Source organism: Neoarius graeffei, chromosome 4 (assembly GCF_027579695.1).
Source record: "Neoarius graeffei isolate fNeoGra1 chromosome 4, fNeoGra1.pri, whole genome shotgun sequence".
Taxonomy (NCBI): domain Eukaryota; kingdom Metazoa; phylum Chordata; class Actinopteri; order Siluriformes; family Ariidae; genus Neoarius; species Neoarius graeffei.
In genome coordinates, this window is record NC_083572.1 from 22,381,991 (window position 1) to 22,403,958 (window position 21,968).

Below are 21,968 nucleotides of genomic sequence, written 5' to 3' on the forward strand. Positions count from 1 at the left end.
CATCCAACAACTGTGTCACATCATGTAGATGATAGGGCAGTCAAATTTAGAAGAGCTGTTGTTGATGATATGAACAATGACAAGAACTTTCGTGAGAAATAACACGAACGTCTGCATCATGCGGGATTTGTGGGCGGGAGCGGGACAAAATATGGCAGGCGTGGGCGGGACTGAAAATCATAATTCTTTGCGGGAGCGGGACTGCACAATGCAGGAGCAGGACTGAAAATTCTGTCCCGCGCAGACCTCTAGCTCACAGTCTAGCAGGACAATGATGCTAAACATACTGCAAAAGCTACACTGGAGTGGTTTAAAGGGAAACATTTAAATGTCTTGGAATGGCCTAGTCAAAGCCCAGATCTCAATCCAATTGAGAATCTGTGCCATGACATATATATATATATATATATATATATATATATATATATATATATATATATATACACACACACATTTTATATATCTCTTCCTTTTTAATAACATCTCAGATTAAAGTTAAGTGAACAGGACATGGTGTTATATTACGAAGTAATTTTCTTTATTGAAAGGAGACACATTACAGTATAAGACTCTGCATCAGGTATAATTTTTCCCCCACACAGAACTGTACAGCTGACACAAACTCAATATAATAATAAAAATTAGATATACAACAATTGTAATGACAACATTGTGATGCCAATGGTCTGTAAAAGAAAAAAAAAATTACAAAAAGAAAAAGTTGTGAGAGCCCCTCCCCTTTTAGATTAGCATATTCGCTCATAAATAATCAGGTCTCTCAGGTTTGGAGTCCTCAAGGATACTGTCGACAAATGAGGTAACAAAAACTATTAAAACAACGACAACAACAACATGATGATTTGCAATTTTTTACAGCTATGTACAGAAAGTGACCGCTACACAGCAAGCAGATAATGGTCTAAAATCACGGATGCATGTAAGCAGCTTAAAACGGACGAATAAACACACGATTGCTCTTTCTGCTCACGAATGGAGCAGAGTCTGCTTTGGTTGCTCTTACACTATTGGCTGATTGGGTGGTGGTGTGACTCCTTCATTCTTTCCCAGTTCTATAACATACAGACACATGAGAAATAGACCACTATTTGAATGGTTACCTTCACAAAGATAAAACAGCAACAAAAAGAAATGTGAAGAATTAGAAGAAGTATATCGGAAAAGGTATCAGGTTAAAATATCACCTGTCAATCATTTAGGAGGAAATTGACTTTCATGCATGCAAAAAGGGTCCAAAACCGAAGTCAGGCTTTCACAGAAAGGACATGAAGTGGGCATGATAGTGTGGGTTAGTTATTAGAATTGGTGTGTGTGTGTATATATTTTATAAATAACTGTGTATGGTGTTGAGACCTCTACAGATCTGCTATATTATATATATATACAAACACTTTACAGCTCATCTCTTTCAATAAACTCTGTACACTCTCTTTGACCCACATCTCCCTCCACAGTGCCCTTTAGAAGACACACAGATGTTTTTGAGACGAGGCCTCATCCTAAAACCCATAAAGCAACTCTGGCAGGTTGTACATCTTCCTACTTGTTTAGTGTTACAGACCAAAGATGTATGTTACCTGCTCAATGACAAACCCTAAAGCTAGTGGGGTCGTGTTTCTGAACACAACTTCTGTAATGACATATGACCTGAAACAGAGTCTTACATTTCTTAGAGCCACACAGCAGTCAATACTGGTGTGGAAAATTATTACTTCAGATAGTTGCCTGGCTTTTATCTGGCTTTGTATTGCTTAAATACAGGTCAGTCAGGGCTCAAGCCTGTACAGAACAAAACACACAACTGAAGACAGAAAGTTAAAGACATCAAGAATGACACTCAGGAAAAAGAAAAAGATTTGAGAGAACTCATAATAACATATTTGCATGATAATTTGACATAGCCTGGCATCAAGCTCAAGGAAGTCAGGCTAGAGCATAAAAAAGGCCTTTTTTTGGGGGGGGACAAAAAAAACCCACATTCTCTTCATTTTTCACTAAAGAGTTTCTAGAAAGGACAGTGATAAATTGAAAATGATGAAAAGAATACAGCGCAGCAATAGACGAGCCATCTCTTCACTGAGCCGAATAGGGCTCTGCACTCCAAGGCCTCAGCAAGTAATGAGTGGGTAATGTATGGACATTTTGACCAATGCTGACAAATGATCCTGCTGTCTGTCTGTCTCTCTCTCTCACACACACGATTTACTGGCATTAATAGGTATGTGGCATATAGAGAAGAGTTCTGCTTCTCCTGAGCACCTAATATTGAGTAAGAACAGGTAAATGAGGATGCAGACTCCCCTCACTAATGTTTCCATCATAAAGCACGGGAGAAATGCAGACGCCACATATTTGATATTGATGAGCCTGTGAGGTCAGATCCTGTTCCACTCTGCATGCTGTTTCATTTGGAAACAAGTCTGTATTGATCAATATTATCAATATGGCTAACATGAATAATAAACACTCTTTGCCATCTCTCACCCTCATGCGTGTGCACACACACACACGCACGCAAAGGGTCAATTGTGACGACTGGAGAAGCTCGTCACTTTAGTGTCAGTCATCACATGACTCATCAGTGAAATAAGACCTGATCATTTTGCAGTGGAAAAAGAAGCATGCGGTTGGCAAGCAGCCAAGGAAAATTAAAAACTGTTCATAAGGTAGGAAATTCCCTTTACGTCTGAGCACAAAACTAGTGTGATCCCTTCACACGGATAGTTTAGACTTTCACATGGTCCACAAATGCCCAGTGAACTCCATACAGCTCACTCTCAATCTCAAAAAAAAAAAAAAAAACCAACAAAGTTTACAACAAGCCTCTTCATGTTGTGATATTCAGATGTTTTCCAAAAAGGTATTTGAAACATTGTCTTTTCACATTACTTAAGAAAAAAGAAGAAAAGGAATTGTACAAAGGGCAGAAAATCACACAATTATTAAACATTTGGCTGAAAGGGTGGCAGAGGGCAAAAGTAAGTAAGAACATCGAACATGTGCATTCAAAAGCACCAAGCAGGAAAGCACTGCTGAAGTTCTCTAGGATCTCTGGAACTGATCCAGTGTCACTTCCTGTTCATTTCAGTCACATGAGAAGCCTCAGAGAAAGAGGACATGAGGACTGCGTTACTTTGAGATGTCAAAACTGACATGCTGCTTGCCATTCCTTGAGTGCCTGGTCTGGCCTCACCTTCATCTCTAATCATGCATCTTGCAGCATTTGTGGATGCAGGCAGCAGCAGGTTCAAACAGTTTATTCGGCCATCGTGTTGTTGCCGTGCAGCCAGAAGACAGTGCGTTCTCCCAACATGTGTCACCTGACAGAGGAGTGACCGTGTGATTGGCTAGGCAGGTAGAGCAGGAGGACCAACTCACTCAAGACAAGCTAGTGGTGGTGCAAGGCAGTGCGAGTGCAAACTCAGTGGTTCTGTTAGTGTTTTATCTTCATCAGCATGGTCAGTCGTGTTTGTGAGTGTAGTATGTACTAAATCTGTGTCTAGCAAAGATGAGAAAGAACTGTGTGTGCTTGTGTGTGTGTTAGTGTGAGGGTAAGTGAACGTGTAGACAAATGGCCATGTATGTGAGAGTTTATTTTGGAGTATGTAGATTGTGTGTGTGTGTGTGTGTGTACACACATACACACACACACACACACACACTGTGTGTGCGCGCACGTGTCAGTCAGATAAGGGCGGTGCTGCCTGTGCTGCTGCAGCTGTTGTTGCGATTGTTGTTTCTGCGTGAGAGGTTGGGTGTGGCCATGAGTGGGTAGCGCTCGTCCGGGCAGCCATACTGCAGCAACACGTCCACGCACTCCTGACTGTTGGCTTGGCGTGCATATGCCAGGGCCGTGTTGCCGTGAGCATCACGCGCCATGATGTCCACCCCGTACTGGAAGGACAAAGAAAGAGAGTTATGAAACTATGACTGTGCGCGCGCACTCACACACAAATATAGAGAGATGACTGTTTGTGCGTTAGTAATGTACTCAGAGTTCTTAGAGTAAAGGCTATCCACTCACTGGCCATTTTGGCAATATAGTTATTTCCAATAATGAAAGCACTTACTCGTGACTGTTCCTGTGGTCAAAGTGATTGTCAGACTATGCAATAGGATGAATACCATTGGCTTTCTTCTCCTTACAAAGGGCAAAACATCATGGTTTCTACACCCCACATAGCGCAATGCATTGTGTGGTCAACAGGAAGCCACTTAGGATTCACCCATGGCCCAATTCAGAAGCAAGCTCCTCTGACTTTGTCTAGCATTTACTTTTTTTCCCCCACAAATGTGTGTCTCGGTCACACTAATAAGGCATATTACTGCTGCCTTTAGATTCTACATTAAGAGAACAGGGAGCTTATGTGTAGATGCTCTGCTTTACAGATATGTCCATGTCACTAATCCACAATGAACCATAACTTTGCTGTCTATCTTCATCTTATTGAGTCAACAGTAGATGTGAAGTTTTTAGGACATTTATACCATCTCTGACACAGCACAGAGTTACTCAGCTTAAGTAGCTTGAATTTCTGCTTAACGTAATTGGAATTTGGATCAAACTGAATAAGAACAGCTTTGGTATGTTCTCTCGCATAAGAATTATTCTTAGAGCTTCGTTTTTAATGTTTATGTAACAGTCATGTATTCTTAATTCAACTGCCCTTCCATTATAATTGAGATTTTCTGTTCTCAGTATAGCGAAATGTCTGAATCTTGTCACACATACACAAGAGATGCAGTAAATATTGATTTATATTGCTTTAAATTAGAATGATGTGCAATGATAAATACAGCCTAGCACACACTACTGGCCCAGAAAAGGATGATGGATTGCGTGTGTATGTGTCTGTGTGTGCGCGCGTGCACCTCCATACCCAGATAAGGAGCTGCGTGATCACCACACTGCCCTTGCAGCAGGCCAGATGCAGTGCAGTGCGGCCATCTCCCTCACCACACGTCTCGTTCACCTCATCTCGTGAGCCATGTGCAAGCAGCAGCACCACTAAGCGCAGGTCCTCTTCAGCAGTAGCACGCAGCAGCTGCTGGCCTATAGTCAGCTCCACACACGGCAGAGACGCCACAAACAGCTTCTGCTCATACTTGGCCCGGATCCAGCGTTCACGCTCCTCCCTGAACACCACACACACCAAGCATCAGTATTAGCAGGTCAAGGCGAAGTTAATGTATAAGGTAGAAACATAATGTGTTCAAACTGGAGTATTATTTGGGCTCAGATCTCATTTTGATTGACATTTAAGAATGCTCTGAATGACCTTTAAGAGTTCAGGGATTTGTGTAGATGTGTGTTGGCTACTATATATATATATATATATATATATATATATATATATATATATATATATAAAAATTTAGGTTTTTTTTTTTACTAGTCATAATGACCTGCATTCTTATAACGCATCAACAAGCCTCGAAACACATCACACAGCTCATGAAAGAACTATGCCCAATGTTTGTGTGTGCAAAACAATATAGAGGGGAAAAACCCCCCAAAGCTGTCACACATATTTAGGGGATGGGGAGGGGGAGGAGCAAGAGCAAGAGAGAGATAGCAAGAGAGCGAGGTTGGTGTTTGAGGGAGGAAACAAAATGAGTGAGGAAGAGAAAGCAGGAACCAGAAGCAATTCATCTTAGGTGCTCTGTGTGTTTGTGAGCAGTTTGAGAGAAATGTCAACCAAGCCCCAGCCCAACCCAGAAGGGGGCTATCAGTTGCATGTTTTTAGCTCTCCTGCTAATCCTGTGCTATGATAGCACTAATCTGTGTTAATCCCCACAGTGTAAACAGCTCCATTCAGGCCTGGCTAAGATTAGTTCAAGCCCAGTTCCTGTGTAAGGGTTTTGGGGAGTGCATTGAGCCCCAGAAGAGAGGATATTGAGCTATCCCCTGAAGCACAGCTGCCCATCAGGGGGTCTCATCTCAGAAAACTAGACAACAGAGAGCAAAGAAACCCCCTCCAGCTTCCACTTCCTCTGCAAGCGGAGTGTCTGCTGAGTGAAGGGAAGTGTTGCATACAGTACTTTCTTTTGTGCCGGAACAGGATCCACTACATCCTAAATGTAGTGGACCTGTGGTCCAACTGTCTTAGCATCACGATTTAACATTTTAATAGTAGAATTTGAGATCAGAGTTTATAATGCTGTCTATAATGTAAAGCGCATGATGTAGTTTTCCAAGACCACTATATTGTACAGCTAGCACACCAAGAAACTCTGTAGTGTGTGTTATTTTGTTTTAATAATCAGGGATGTAAACATGTACTTAACGCCCCTCACAGGGATTTTGCCAGCACTCTTTGCTAGAAACCTATCATCACAACCAGTCCCTTAGAGTACCACTGTCATCAAATTAAAATCCAAAGACCTCCAATAGCCTTTTCCTTCTTTGCAGTCTTACCTTAATCATCACTTGTCTGGTTTCCGAGAATCTCATGATTTACAAACTAAGCAAACTAAGCTTTCATGTAAGAAGGGTTTCAAAGAGATTTAATCTGTGAGGAACACTGCGACATATGCAGTCCTATGTTCACTAAATTTTCCCTCCTTCTTTGTAATTTAACAGGCCTCTAATTGATGATAAATTAGCTGTGGATGTGTGTCATGGGCTAGAGGAGATAACATTCCATAAAGGAGGCAAAAGGACAAGCATAGATCAATAGCCATGAGGATCGATGGTTTAGTGACACCCTTCTTAATCAAAGAAGAACCTCGATGCTGATAGACCCCAACTCTCTTCACACAGTGATTTCATCTCCTCAGCTGCATGGGCCTTGTTTACACACACACACAAAATAGTCAATTATCTATACAGTTTCTGTCATTTATCATAAAAACCTGGCAAATTCAGAAATCATTTAAAAAAGAATGGGAAAAATAAGTCAAAAACTGGAAAAAGTGGAGGAACGGGTATGGAGACGGTTGACAGCAGCCGCCATAGCAGCAGCAGCTATGGGAACATTGAGGAATTGTATTAAAGTGTGTGTGCTGTGAGCCTCGGGTGAGTGAGAGGGCTGGACAGTAGGTGCACGGGCCACAGCTCCAGTACAAAGCATCCTGGGAGCTGGGGTGGAGATGGGGAAAGAGAAAGGGCGGAGTGGGAAGGGAAGGGAGGAGGTGGGCAGGAACAGAGGAAGAGGCTCGGCAGGGTCTCTGTGTGGTTGGAGGAAATAGAGAGCACTTGAGTGCACCCCGAAACGCATGCCTTCCCCAACAAGCAACGTTGCTAAGGGCAGGGTCAGCAACAAAATGGGAAAGAAGAGCATGAGCATGTGAAGAAGAATTCCACTGAAGTTCGCTGATCAAATTTCCACCAGAGGCGAATAAATGAGCTTCAGTACTGAAACCATGTATTTAAAAAATTTTATGTACACATACAAAATATCAGTATATTGCTGAGACTGGTGTTGTGTTTATTAGTTTGCTGAATTTGTTAACCAATTTAAACACACACACGCACGCACGGATGCAGTCAGGCATGTCATGGGCATAAAGAGAGCAAAGACAGGGGTCTGGATATATAGAGACAGGTGTTAGAAAGCGGATAAATGGCACGCTTAGACGGCACACCGTCACACATGGATTACACAATACACACAATGAGCATCATTTATCAAACTAGATACGAACAGATTTATGTAGAACTTGTTCATATGAGGGTTTACACATAAAATTTGCGAATCAGCTGTGGTGCACACAGAAATTAACAGGTGATTGCCATATACACATACAAAGAAAACTGACAAAACTTGAAAACCTGGCATACATTTTTAGTTCAGTTTAGCTTAATCAAAGATTTACACTGTATTTTACTTCAACCCAGCCAGTGGGGTTATTCTTAGTACTGGTCCCAAGCCCGGATAGACTGGGGAGGGTTAAGAAGGGCATCTGATCTAAAACCCAGGCCAAATCAAATATGTGAACCTTTTGGATGGAAACGAATGATCCACTGTGGCGATCCCTGACGAGAGCAGCTGAAAGATGATTTTACTTAAAGAGTGATGAAGAAGGCTTAGTGCGCATAAAGATTTTTATTGGTGACATAACAGTTTCTTTACCACTATAAAAATTACAGAATAATCAGTAAGCACTGACACACACACACAAACCATTAGTTCTTTAGGGAGCATGTCCTCACATAGAGGAGATGCTAATTGGACTAATTAGCTACTCTGTGCTTTTCCCATCACATCTGTGTGTGTGTGCACGTGTGTATGTATACTTGTTGCTACCTTTGATCACTGTCAGCAGTGTGCTGCTATTTGGATCCCTTCTCATAGCTGTTTACAGTCCTACTGCCATCATTAAAGAATGGGGGTGGTTGTGACCAATCCCTCTCCCACACACACGCGCACCACCTACAGCAAATGCTGACAGGGCCGAGGAAGGGGCAGACAAGGACACACTAATAGCAAAAGGCAGGCTTCTTTGCAAATCTAATTCAAGCCTACAGATCATGCCAGCCAGATGTAACATGGCCACCTGCGATGTCTGCAGGAAGTCCTATGCATGTACAGTACACGGTCACCTATTACATCATAACACACGCAAGTATTTTTTTTTCCCTTTAAATAAACAACAATAACTTAAACCTTAAATCACCATTGTTCAAGTATAGTTAAACTGGAGTAGTACATTTATGGAAAAAGGGTTTTAAGATGATCTGGGAATCCTGAAGAAAAGGAGTTTTGACTGACAGCTTAATTAGGGCACGCTGCTTCAGGATGAGGGGTCACGGGAAAAGAGACTGTTGTCTAATCACTGTTAGAAACTGAGGGGCGGAATGCAGCAGGGATTAAAGGGAACCAGTGTCAATCCCTGTCAGGACAGTTTCCTGTGAGTATGTGTAGGCTGAGAGTTCTCCCTGGCTGAGTGCTTTGCGAGTGAGTGTTTACACACTTGCCAGTGTTTCCTGTCCTGCATAAAGCCGCTGGTTGTTTACCCAACACTGACAGGCGTCCATGAGAGCACCCGTCCATGACTGGACAGTCCCCCAGCTGCTGTTCATAACATACACACAGGCCCCTCTGTTCCAAGCACATACTACCTAGATACACCAACCCTCATATAAATATACAAAAAAGGGCTTCCAGGATCTGTTAACAGTCCTCGGAATGAAAAAAAAACCCCAAAAAACACTGCTTAGGACAATATAAAAACATGAGATGGGCATTTGCTGGTATTGAGGAGAGAACAGAAAACAAGTTGACTCTAAATTGAATTCTAATGGAAAACTAAGGGCAGTTGTTGGGGTGACAGTACAGGGATTTCAAGTAGATATAAGGAGTATTTGATTTTTTTTTTAATGCTGCAATATTTAATTAAGATACTTTGATGCACAGAGTGTCATACCAAATACAATTTTCAAACCTTAACAGAAGATTCCTTCACCTACAACACAAATCATACAACTAAAGTAGTTAGTGTGCAAGTCAATGTTTATAAACATCACAAGTGTCTAATTGGTCTAAATTTGTTCATGTATTATATCACTATCTCTTGATTCAGAGTGAAAAAGGTGCAAGTTTGAGGGGGAAGATGTATGGGAGGGCGTGGGGAGGGTGAGGAGGTGCTGCAGAGGAAATCATTAATTCCAGCATGGACGAAGAAAGGAGTCTGCTTCAGCTCACGCCAGTGCTCTTTTCTTTTAGGCTAATTATACCACTAATTCAGCTCATTAGAGCCCCGCCGACTCACAGGTAATGAACTCTGACAGGACGAATCTGTCAAACAGACAGTGGTGAGCACTCACCTGCTTATGCACCACACACACACACACACACACACACACACACACACACACACAAGTGCAGTAATTAAATAAAACCCATTTACACACAACAGAGAATGCAAACTTTCTTTCCAGCCACCTCTAACACTGATCTCAGCCCGAGTACGACACACTGAAGGAGTCAGCCCTAGTGAAGACCGTCCTCATCCTACCACTGCTTTTTCAGCTTCTCATGAACATCCTCCTGTCTGAATCTGCAAAAATCAAAAAGTAGCAAAAGAGAATGTAGGCCATTTATTTTAAGGAAAAAAGCCACAGAGGAACAATTTTAGTTCTAAAAGAGAATCTTGTCTCTTCTTGTGAGGGGAAAAAATATAGGAGTCTGAAATCAATTATGCTCTCCAGCTTAGTCGTTAGCTGCCCTTGGATAGACACAGGTAATTAAACCCAGTGTTTTTTTTTTTTTTTATTACAGGCAGTTTCATTCTGCCTGAGCTCTGGCCTGCATTACATTCAAAATCAGCCACTCTAGAGGCAATGGGGCACACCAATATGATGTTCCATGTCCATCTACTGGATCATGCTGTCGTGTCAGTAGTGTGGCTGTAATGTGTGGACTGAATGGATGATCACGACACACCACTCACACAGTCCCTTCAGAATTATTTACTTCAAGGCTTTTTTTTTAATAAGCACCTATAAATAAATAAATACATACATACAGCTTTTATGTACTGCATTTGCTGTATACATAAGCTTAAAGCAGACTGTTAAAGGCCCTGGTAAAGGGATAGAGAGAGCGAGAGAGAGAGAGAAACATGAGATGTAGAGGGAGGGAAGAACATGAGAAGAAGATGGTCATGAGAAATATATAAAGACAGACACACAAACAGAGAGAGAGAGAGAAACAGAGTGGAAAACATGAGATATAGAGAGAAAATCACGAGACAATCTTTTGAAAAGAATGAAAATCTTTTCTTTGTATTTTGTTAGTTAAATAAAGGTGCACATGAATTAATAAATCACAGGTTTTTGTTTTTATTGCATTTTGGAAAATACCGTAACTTTTCTGGAAACGGGGTTTGTACATATATTTTTTCACCCTACAGTCATTTAACAGTGCATCTCAAACAATTAGAATATTGTGAAAAAGCTTTTTATTTTGTAATTTAATTTCAGAAAGGTAAACTTTCATATATTCAATGTTCATTACACGTAAAGTGAAATATTTCAAGGCTTTTTTTGTTTTAATTTTGATAATTATGGCTTTCACTCATGAAAAATCAGAAATCCAGTATCTCAAATTATTAGAATATTTAATAAGATCAATCAAAAAAAGGATTTACAAGACAGAAATGTCCAATTTCTGAAAAGTATGTTCATTTTACACTCAATACTTTGTTGGGTCCCTTCAGCTCATCTGTATTTTTGGGTTGGCTGTTTCTCATCTTCCTCTTGACGATACCCCATAGATTCTCTATGGGGTTCAGGTCAGGCAAGTTGGCTGGCCAATTAAGCACAGTAACATCATGGTCAGCAAACCATTTGGTAGTAGTTTTGGCACTGTGGGCAGGTGCTAAGTTCTGCTGGAAAAGGAACTCTGCATCTCCATAAAGCTTGTCAGCAAATGGAAGCCTGAAGTGCTTTAAAATCTCCTGGTAGACAACGGTGTTGATTTTGGACTTGATAAAACACAGTGGACCAACACCAGCAGATGACATGACACCCCAAATCATCATAGACTTTATATGTAATTAACAAAGAATATATGAAAGTTTACCTTTTGAATTAAATTACGGGGAAAAAAAATATTCACGATATTCAAATTTTTTGAGATGCAGGAGTATGCATGCATGCATATATACCCAAATAAATAAAAACAGTGTCTTGCAAAAGTATTCATCCCCCTTGATGTTTGTCCTGTTTTGTCACATTACAAGATGGAATTAAAATGCATTTCTGGGCGGTTAACACCATTTGATTTACACAACATTCCTACAACTTTAAAGGTGAAAATTGTTGTTTTATTGTGACACAAACAATAATTAAATGTGAGTGTGAATGGTTGTCTGTGTCTATGTCAGCCCTGTGATGACCTGGCGACTTGTCCAGGGTGTACCCCGCCTTTCGCCCATAGTCAGCTGGGATAGGCTCCAGCTTGCCTGCGACCCTGTAGAAGGATAAAGCGGCTAGAGATAATGAGATGAGACAAACAATAATTAAGATGAAAAAAAATAAATCTAGAGTGTACATAGGTATTCATACCCCCAAAAGTCAATACTTTGTAGAACCACCTCTTGCTGCAATTATAGCTGCAAGTCTCTTGGGGTATGTCTCTATTAGCTTAGCACATCTAGCCACTGGGATTTTTGCCCATTCCTCAAGGCAAAACTGTTACAACTCCTTCAAGTTAGATGGGTTGAACAAGTTATGCCACAGATTCTCAACTCGATTGAGGTCTGGGCTTTGATTAGGCCATTCCAAGACATTTAAATGTTTCCCTTTAAACCACTCCAGTGTAGCTTTAGTAGTATGTTTCGGGTCATTGTCCTGCTGGAATATGAACTTTCGTCCCAGTCTCAAACCTCTGGCCGACTCAAACAGGTTTTCCCCCAGAACTGCCCTGTATTTAGTGCTATCCATCTTTCCTTCAGTCCTGACTGTCACTGCAGATGAAAAATATCCCTACAGCATGATGCTGCCACCACCATGCTTCACTATAGGAACGGTGTTCTGAGGGTGTTGAATTTGTGCCACACATGGCATTTTCCATGATGGCCAAAAAGATCAAATTTAACCAGAGACTCTTCTTCCATGGGTTTGGGGAGTCTGCCACATGCTGTTGGGCAAACTTCAAACGTGTTTTCTTCAGCAATTACTTTTTTCTGGCCACTCTTTCATAAAGCCGCACTCTGTGGAGTGTATGGCTTAAAGTGGTCCGATGGACAGATACTCCCATCTCCGCTGTGGATCTTTGCAACTCCTTCAGTGTTATCTTTGGCGTCTTTGTTGCATCTCTGATTAATGCCCTCCTTGCCTGGTCTGAGAGTTTTGGTGGGTGGCCTTCTCTTGACAGGTTTGTAGTGGTGACTTATTCCCATTTTGCTATAATGCTCCCTGGGATATTCAAAGTTTGGGATTTTTTTTAATAACCCAACCCTGATCCATACTTCTTCACAACTTTGTTTCTGACATGTTTGTAGTGCTCCTTGGTTTTCATGTTGCTTGCTTAATGGTGTTGCAGAGTTAGGGTCCTTCCGGAACAGGTTGACTTATACAGACATCATGTGACCGATCATGTGACACTTTAATTGCACAAAGGTGGATCTTAACCAACTAATTATGTGGCTTATGAAGTGAATTGGTTAGAGCAGCTCTTATTTAGGGGTTTCATACAAAAGGGGGTGAATACCTATGCACACTCCAGATTTCTGTTTTTTCATCTTAATTATTTGTGTCATAATAAAACAACAATTTGCACCTTTAAAGTGGTGCAAATCAAATGGTGCTAACCCCCCAAAAAATCCATTATTCATTATCCATTGTAATGCAACAAAACAGGACAAACACCAAGGGGGATGAATACTTTTGCAAGACACTGTATATAAATAAATAAAGCTATTCCACGAAATCAAGTTGTATATGAGCTGATAACCAATGAGGTGTATACTGCCAAGTTGGCTATAAGTCATGTACAACAATATTGAGTGGTATAACTGTTTTATTCCATCCACATTCACTGGATTTTGAGAAACAGAACATTTAATTTTTTTTTTGCAAATACGATAAATAAAAACTTTATACAAAATGGCAGACAAAATCATTTCGACTTAGGAGTTGGCGCATGCGCATTCTGTGCTACGCACTTCCTGGTTTCCGACTTGTTCGTGACTGGTCTTTTTTTCCGCGAGTGTTGGCGTTCATCACTAATCTTTTTTATTTTTCCTACAAATAATTTTCCAGTATCCTCTTCATTTTTTATTGTACTTTCACTTTCCTTTTTCTGTTTTTTTTTCCTTTCTTTTTTTTTCTGGAAGAACGCCAAGACCGAAAGTTTTCTTTTTTCTCCTCCTGCGTAAAGACTACAAGTGGAGGCCATCCACATTGGGTCTGCTTTAATATCAACAGATCTTCGATTAAGGTACATGAATCTTTTCATCATGGCACACCTTCAGCTTGTTCAGTGTGCTGAGTGCAGGATGTTTAGTCATTCTTCCTCCATCACTAGTGACCGCTTTATTTGTGAAAAGTGCAGATTAGTTAGCTCTCTGACGGAGAAGGTTGCCGTTTTAGAAGTGCGTATGCAGGCTTTAGAGAAGGCCATTGAGAATGAGAAAACAGTGTAGTTTCTGTAGGGGAAAGTCTGGATGCCCTAGGTGGAGTTAGTAATCCCCCAACTCCAGCATTAGAGCCCTTACAGCAGGGCGAATGGGTGACAACTCAGTGGCATAAGCGTACAGCCAAAGCTACCGCTGAGGCTCGCCCATGGGAGCACCATTCCTCTCAGCTTCACGTGTCAAACAGGTTTGCTCTCCTTAGTGATGCATCCGCTGAGAAACCTGAAAGAGCTCTGGTTATAGGGGACTCCATCATACAGCATGTGAAATTACCTAGGCCTTTAGGGGCACCAGCAGCTTTAGTCAGGTGTATACCGGGAAACAGGGCGCCAGACATAGCAGGTAATCTTAGGATCCTAGGCAAGCACAGGTTCTCAAAGATAGTTATCCATGCAGGAGCTAATGATATACGCCTTAGTCAGTCTGAGGTTACTAAGAGTTAGCTTGCTGTGAGGCGACAGCGCTAACCACTACACCACCGTGCCGCCCACCATTTTAGTACTTATTTTCACTAAAACAAGTTATAACTTTTAAGCCTTATTCTTTCATGTACATTAATGATTAACATGTCAAAAATATCAAATTTAATTCCCCTAGTTAATGAGTAATTTTCAGGAGTGCATTTAGAAAACGCGGTGATTTTCCTGGCTACACAGTTCATTACTTTGAAAAAAATCAGACAGTTGAAGGTAAACTCAGCAAAATCCCAAAACAGTACTGTTAAAAAGTAAAGGTCTGTTAGAGTTTCTAAAGCTTTCAGGTTTCAATGTTGGGGACATTGAGCCTCATTTATCAATCTTTTAGCAGAGTTGTGCGTTTGCATAAGCTAAAGTGAACTAAAAATTTCCAATTCATATTTATGTGAGTTGAAGCCAATTGTTTACATTAGTTCGTATTGTCTGTAAATTTAAACACACCAATGAATACCAAATTTCTCATGTAAATCAGGGACGTAGCTCGGATTTTTCTAGGTGGTGGTGGGGGGGGGGTGTCACACACTGACTGGCAACCTGAGTACATTATGTAACAAAAAATAATTACCATTGCTAGTTTTAGGTAGCTTAGAAACCGGCTCTTCCATTATTGCTGCTGTTGTGTTCTAGAAATGGCACACTAAAACTTAGCTTCGAAACCACAAAATGCAACTTTGATGGAAAAAAATATATAATAAATTGCTTACCTCTCTTCACGTCGAAAGAAGGAGGAAAGTTTTGCTTGTTTTGACATGGCGAATTATTAACACGAGGAAATACTTGCAATTTGCAACTAAAAAGACTGCAGCGACACTGGCAGCTTGAACATGCTTTCTAGTGCGATTGTGTTGCGCTTGCGCAGAACAGTGTCAGTCCTGCGCGCCTTAGCATGTGCACCTGAAGGTGCGCCTTGGGCGTGTGCACCTAACGAGCTCCGGCACGTGTGCCGTTAACAAAGAACATCTGTCTTTAATCAATGAACTATGTTTGGGCTATTTAAGGACCGCGCCCATGCAAGGACGATGCGAAGTATTACGCCGTGTCTAGGTATGTGAAAAATCCGAAAAATAAATTTCTCCATTCGGAAAACCGGAGATTTTCAAGAATTTTGTCAAATATCCGGATTTCCGGGTAAATCCGGAAGACTTTCATCCCTGTAACTGGCAGAGGAAGACGTGTCGCGGTTATTTATAATGATTAGGTGTAGCACACAAACCTAGTTATAAATTTAATACATTTGAAGTTCTTCATACTAATATAATGTATGTTGCCTCAAAAAAGAAGTCTACCCAGTTAATTCCGTTACTTATTATTTACAGGCCCCCGGGGCCATAGTCTGAGTTTCTTTGCAGATTTTACTCAGACCTGGTTATTTCCTTAGACAAAGCTTTAGTTGTTGGCGATTTTAATATTCACTTCAATAACCCAGAAGACCCTTTGAAAACAGCATTTGTGTCCATTTTAGATTCAGTAGGGGTTAATCAGAATGTCATAGGACCGACCCATAATGGTGGTCACACCCTTGATCTAATACTAACATTTGGGTTAAACGTAGAAAATGGTCATACTTTCACAGTCTGAAGTTATCTCAGATCATTATCTCATCTCATTCAAAATATGTCTGAGTAATAATAATATATGTACCTTACCACACTACTGTATTAAACATACATTCATGTCAACTACTGCACAGAGCTTTATAAATGATCTCCCAGAGTTATCAACTTTGATCGGGTCACTGTCAGCCCCCGCAGGCAACTGTCAGGCAAGTGCTTAGAGTCAACATTCCGCCATATCTTAGATAAATGTAGCTCCTCTTAAAAGGAAAATGATCAGAGAGAAAAAATTAGCACCCTGGTATAATGATAACACTCGCACTTTAAAACAGACCAGTCAAAAATTGGAACCTAAATGGCGTCAAACAAAATTGGTAGCATTCAAATTAGCTTGGAAGGAGAGCTTCCTGAAGTATAGAAAAGCTCTTCGTGCGGCTAGATCAACATATCATAGCAGCACCAGAGCACCCCAGGGCACAGTGCTGGCCCCTCTTCTCTTCACCCTGTACACCGCGGACTTCTGCTACAACTCGGAGCAGTGTCACATTCAGAAGTTTGCCGATGACACAGCCATCGTTGGGTGTATCAGTGACGACAGAGAGGAGGAGTACAGGAGCCTGGTGAGGGACTTTGCTGTGTGGTGCAACAGGAACCATCTGCAGCTCAACACCTCGAAGACCAAGGAGCTGGTCATTGACTTTGGGAGGCCCAGACCAAGGTCACAACCAGTTCTGATCAAGGGAGTCGAGGTGGAGGCTGTGGATTCCTACAAGTACCTCAGGCTGTGGCTGGACAGCAAGCTGGACTGGACTTGCAACACCAATCACTTATACAGGAAGGGACAGAGCAGGCTATACTTCCTTAGGAGGCTGCGGACCGTTAACATCTGCAGGAAACTCCTGTGGATGTTCTATCAGTCCGTGGTCGCCAGTGTCCTGTTTTACACCGTGGTGTGCTGGGGGGGCAGCTCATCCAAGAAGGACACATCCAGGCTGGACAAACTGATCAGGCGGGCCGGCTCTGCGGTTGGCATGAAGCTGGACTCTCTGGTGACGGTGGCAGAGAAGAGGTCTATGGACAAACTATTGAACATCATGGGCGATGCCAGTCACCCTCTGTACACAGTCATCAGCAACCAGAGGAGCCTGTTCAGTGACGCAATGCTCCTTCCCAAGTGCAGGACGAACAGACTCAAAAACTCCTTTGTCCCTCACGCCATCAGACTGTACAACTCCTCTCTGGGGGGGACAGGAAGACAGAGGACGGGAAGGAGCAGTAGCCTAGCCTAACAATAAGCAATACCGGACAATGTGCAATATAAAGTGCAATATCTCTTCTGCTGCCCCCACCCCTTTTCCCTTTTTTTCCTCCTCTCTCTCCCCCTTCCTCTCTTCCCCATATCTTATTCTTTTTATATTTGTATATGTAAATACTTTAATTTATCTAGAAGTTTTTCTCTATTTCTTTTCTCTGTTTATCTATAATGATGCTGCTAGAATCTTAATTTCCCTGAGGAAACCCTCCCAAAGGGATCAATAAAGTCTTATCTAATCTATTCTATCTCTCCTCCCTAATAGAAGATAACAAAAATAATCCAGATTCCTATTTAATACTGTAGCAAAATTAACAAGGAATAAGTCCACTAGAGACACATGCACACCTGCAGTATGCAGTAACAACGACTTCATGAATTTTTTTAATGACAAAATTGAAAATATCTGACAAAAAATTCAAACAACTAATTTAAGGTCAGACAATGTAAGTTACCCTGTAGTTAACAATATAACTATCAGATCAGCAATTAGAATGTTTTACTCCCCTTAGAGATATTTAATTACTTTCATTTATCTACACACACACACACACACACACACACACACACGTGTGTATGCACATACACACACACAAAATATGAGAGAGAGTGCGCAAGAGCACACAGAGTTAATAAACAGGGCATAAATCCTTTACATCATTTTTAATCAATATATTACTGGCTCAGTTAAACCCACCAACTTTCCTTTCCACTTACTGCAGTTAAAGTAAGTGATATAAGTGCTGTAAAATAATTGGTGATTCAGGAGAAAAAGGAGAGACGGGGTAAAAATAAGCATCAGGAGTGATTTGAGTAGATATTTTATGCTTGAGTGACTTTTAAGTCAAAGCCACTGTGAGCCATTTCAAGCACTGATAAAAGCAATTCCTCCGATCTAATCGAGTGAACGCAAATCACACAGCCAAGCTCTTCACATGCAAAATCCAAAATGCTGAAAACAACCCGACTGAGAAAATATGCACGCACGCACGCACACACACACACACACACACACACACACACACACACACACACACACACACACACACACACACACAGGGTACAGCCTCAGGATGCTGGACTTGGCTGAAACCTGCTGTGCATGGTCAGGAGTTTTCTTGTCCTGATGATGTTGGCCTCCATCTCCTCCTTCAGCCAGCTTATTATGCCAGCAGGGTATCTGATGACCATCAGGGCATAAGTGTTGGTGGCCTGGACTTTGTTCTTCCCATTCCGCTGACTTCTCAGGACTTGCCTTACCCTCTGTAGGTATGTGGCTGTTGCAATTTGCCTGCGGGATTCCATGGTACTTGTAGATGATACCATGTCTTCTATTATATCATCTGGTAGCACCACCCCCTCAGTTCCGACTGCCTTCCCTCTCCTTGTTACCATCCGAGCACACTTATCTAGTCCGAATGACATTCCGATGTGGTTGCTGTAGATCTTGGTGGTGTGGATCAGTGAGTCAATGTCTCACTTCGACCTGGCATACAGCTTGATGTCATCCATGTAGAGGTGGTGACTGATGGTTGCTCCATTTCATAGTCTGTATCCATAGCTGCTCTTGGTGATGATCTGGCTGAGGGGGTTCAGTCCTATGCAGAACAGCAGCAGGAACAGGGCATCTCCTTGGTATATGCCGCACTTGATGGTGACCTACATTATTGGCTTGAAGTTGGCCTCTAGAGTTGTTTTCCACAGCCTCATTGAGTTCTTGATGAAGCTTCTGAGAGTCCTGTTGTTGTACAGTTTCAAGCATTCCAGGATCCACGAGTGGGGCATCGAGTCATAGGCTTTCTTGTCGTCAATCCAGGCAGTGCACAAATTGGTATGTCTGGTTCTGCAGTCTAGGAGTAGCTGATGTTTTGCTCCTCTGGTGTTCCTACCAATTCCTTTCTGGGCCTCGCTCTTGTATTGGGTCATGTGCCTACTCATCTTATCTGCTATGATGCCTGACAGCAGCTTCCATGTTGAGCAGAGGCAGATTATCGGGCGGTAGTTGGGACTGCACCCTCCTGTAGGTCCTTCAGGATCAGGACTGTCCGACCTTCAGTCAGCCATTCTGGGTGAGTCCCATCCACTAGCAGCTGGTTCATCTGTGCTACCAAGCACTCATGTAGTGAGGTTAGCTTCTTTAGCCAGTAGGCATGAACCATATCTGGGCCTGGTGCTGTCCAGTTCTTAATTTTTGATACTCTTACTTGGATGTCTGCCACAATGATGGTTACTGGGTCTTATTCAGGGAGATTGCTGTATTTGGCTCTCAGGTCTATTAGCCACTGAGCATGGTCATCATGTGATTTTTCCTTCTCCCATATCCCTTTCCAGTATTGTTCAGTCTCCAGCCTTGGAGATCTGGAACCATGTTGTTATTACCCTGTCACTGGGCCTACACCTTTGATGGTTAAGTGTAGAACATTCTATTTATTCTCTTGGCTTCAGCTTTGCTTTCCTCAGACGGGTAGCCAGGGCTATGAGTCTTTGTTTGGCAGTCTCTCGGGCCTCAGGTATGGACAGCTTGCTGTATTTCTTAGGTAGCCCTTTCCTTGTCATACCTTTCTAGAGTTCTGATAGCTGGGTAACTTCTCTCCGGGTCACCATGATCTTAGCCTCTAACCTCCTTTTCCATGGTGGATATTGCACCTTATGGTTAGTGTCCATCTTATAGCCAAGCATTTCCAGAATCACCGTTGCTTGTTGGTCTCAGTGATTATTGGAGTCGGGATTGTTTGTACTGCTGCATTCACAACTTCCAGGAGATTTTCAGGAGGTACTTCACGCAGTTATGGCACTCAGGATATATATGATGAAGGCTGATGTATATATTATATATTTATTTAGATATTTAAAATCACAATTTTTCTCTTTAAATGATACATTTTCTCAGTTTAAACATTTGAGATGTCATCTATGTTCTATTCTGGATAAAATATGGAATTTTGAAACTTCCACATCATTGCATTCCGTTTTTATTTACAATTTGTATTTTGTCCCAACTTTTTTGGAATTGGGGTTGTATATACACACACACACATTATATATACAAACACACATTTTATATATATATATCAGCTGGATAGTACAGTGGTAACGCTCACTGACTACGACGCAGGAGATTGGGGTTCGAATCCCGGTCGGGGCAAAACATCATCCAGTAAGGGTCCTTAGGCAAAACCCCTCATGATATATCAGCCTACCTCAGGAATGAGTGAAGACATAACTGATAGTCATACCGGCTCAGACGTCGCCCGGGTCAACAAGGTCTGCGTCAGTTGCTAGGGAACCAGGGCAAACTGATGAGAAATGGGCTACTGGAACAAGACATCGATGGACGAGGACAGAAAATACAGATTTGCTGGAATGCTACTATACTATACAAGCAATCCCAGAGAGAGGGGATACATGCAGCGAATGTACTGGATTCATTGGATACTTCGAAACCCACAATCAAGGCTAACAAAGCCCAGTGTTCCAACATCCGTAATCGAAATCTACTATCACAACTAGAGGCTACGGCCAGGAAGACAGGTCAGCGGGGAGATGTCATCATCCCCACAGCCAGAGATTGGGTACCAAGCCCCAACAGCTAACAGCCTCAACACAAGAGCTGCTGACCTGAGAAGGAAGATCGTGACCCAACTGGAAACCTGGAGCCCCCGACGAATACCGAAGCTGAGTTGCCAAGTACCTTCAGAAGATCTACTAGTAGATGTGAATGCTTCTCTGAAGACAATCTCCACAAGAACCATCACTGAGACCAACAAGCTGATACACAGTACAGCAACAGTAATCATGGAGATGCTTGGACACAAGGTGGGCTCGGATACATAACAAACAGTATCCACCATGGAAGAGACAATTAGAGGCCAAGGCAGCACGGAGAGAAGTTAGCCACCCACTCTCCATACCAGAGGCACTCGAAACTGCCAAACAGCGACTAACAGCTCTGGCCACCCGGTTGAAGAGATACACCAAGGAGGGAGAGGGAGAGGCCAGGAGAATAAACAAGCTGTTCTCCACTGAACCAGCCAAGGTGTACTCTCAGTGGCAGGGGAACAACAACCGGTCAGACCCACCAAGAGCTGAGGTGGAAAAATACTGGAAAGACATATGGGAAAGAAAGGCATCACACAACGACGATGCCCAATGGTTAGTGGACCTAAAAGCTGACCACAACAAGAACCAGTAACCATCTCAATGGCAGACGTCCAAGAAAGAGTGTCAAAGATGAAGAGCTGGACAGCACCAGGCCCCGATATGATCCATATGTACTGGCTGAAGAAGCTAACTGCACTCCATGAATGCCTAGCAGCACAGATGAACCAGCTGCTGAGGGATGGAACCCACCCAGAATGGCTAACCCAAGGCAGGACAGTCCTAATCATGAAGGACCCCCAGAAGGGACCCATCCCATCCAACTACCGGCCAATTACCTGTCAATTACCTGTCTCTGCACAACATGGAAGGCCCTGTCAGGCATCATTGCGGCAAAAATGAGTAAGCATGTGGCTCAATACATGA

The 21,968-nt window shown here is 42.2% G+C and overlaps 1 protein-coding gene across 8 annotated transcripts in view; it reads right to left on the reverse strand.

Annotated features, from left to right (window-relative positions):
* Positions 1 to 516: 516 nt before the first annotated feature.
* The window catches only part of agap1 (ArfGAP with GTPase domain, ankyrin repeat and PH domain 1), a 322,009-nt gene continuing 300,557 nt past the window's right edge, over positions 517 to 21,968 (reverse strand). For all 8 annotated transcript variants that reach the window (XM_060919024.1, XM_060919026.1, XM_060919028.1 and 5 more), the window contains 2 exons: positions 4,899 to 5,154; positions 517 to 3,912 (listed from right to left, as the gene is read on the reverse strand). In XM_060919024.1, the coding sequence (XP_060775007.1) occupies positions 3,703 to 3,912; positions 4,899 to 5,154 (466 nt within the window). In that variant the 3' untranslated portion in view covers positions 517 to 3,702. The remainder of the gene's footprint in view (positions 3,913 to 4,898; positions 5,155 to 21,968) is intronic.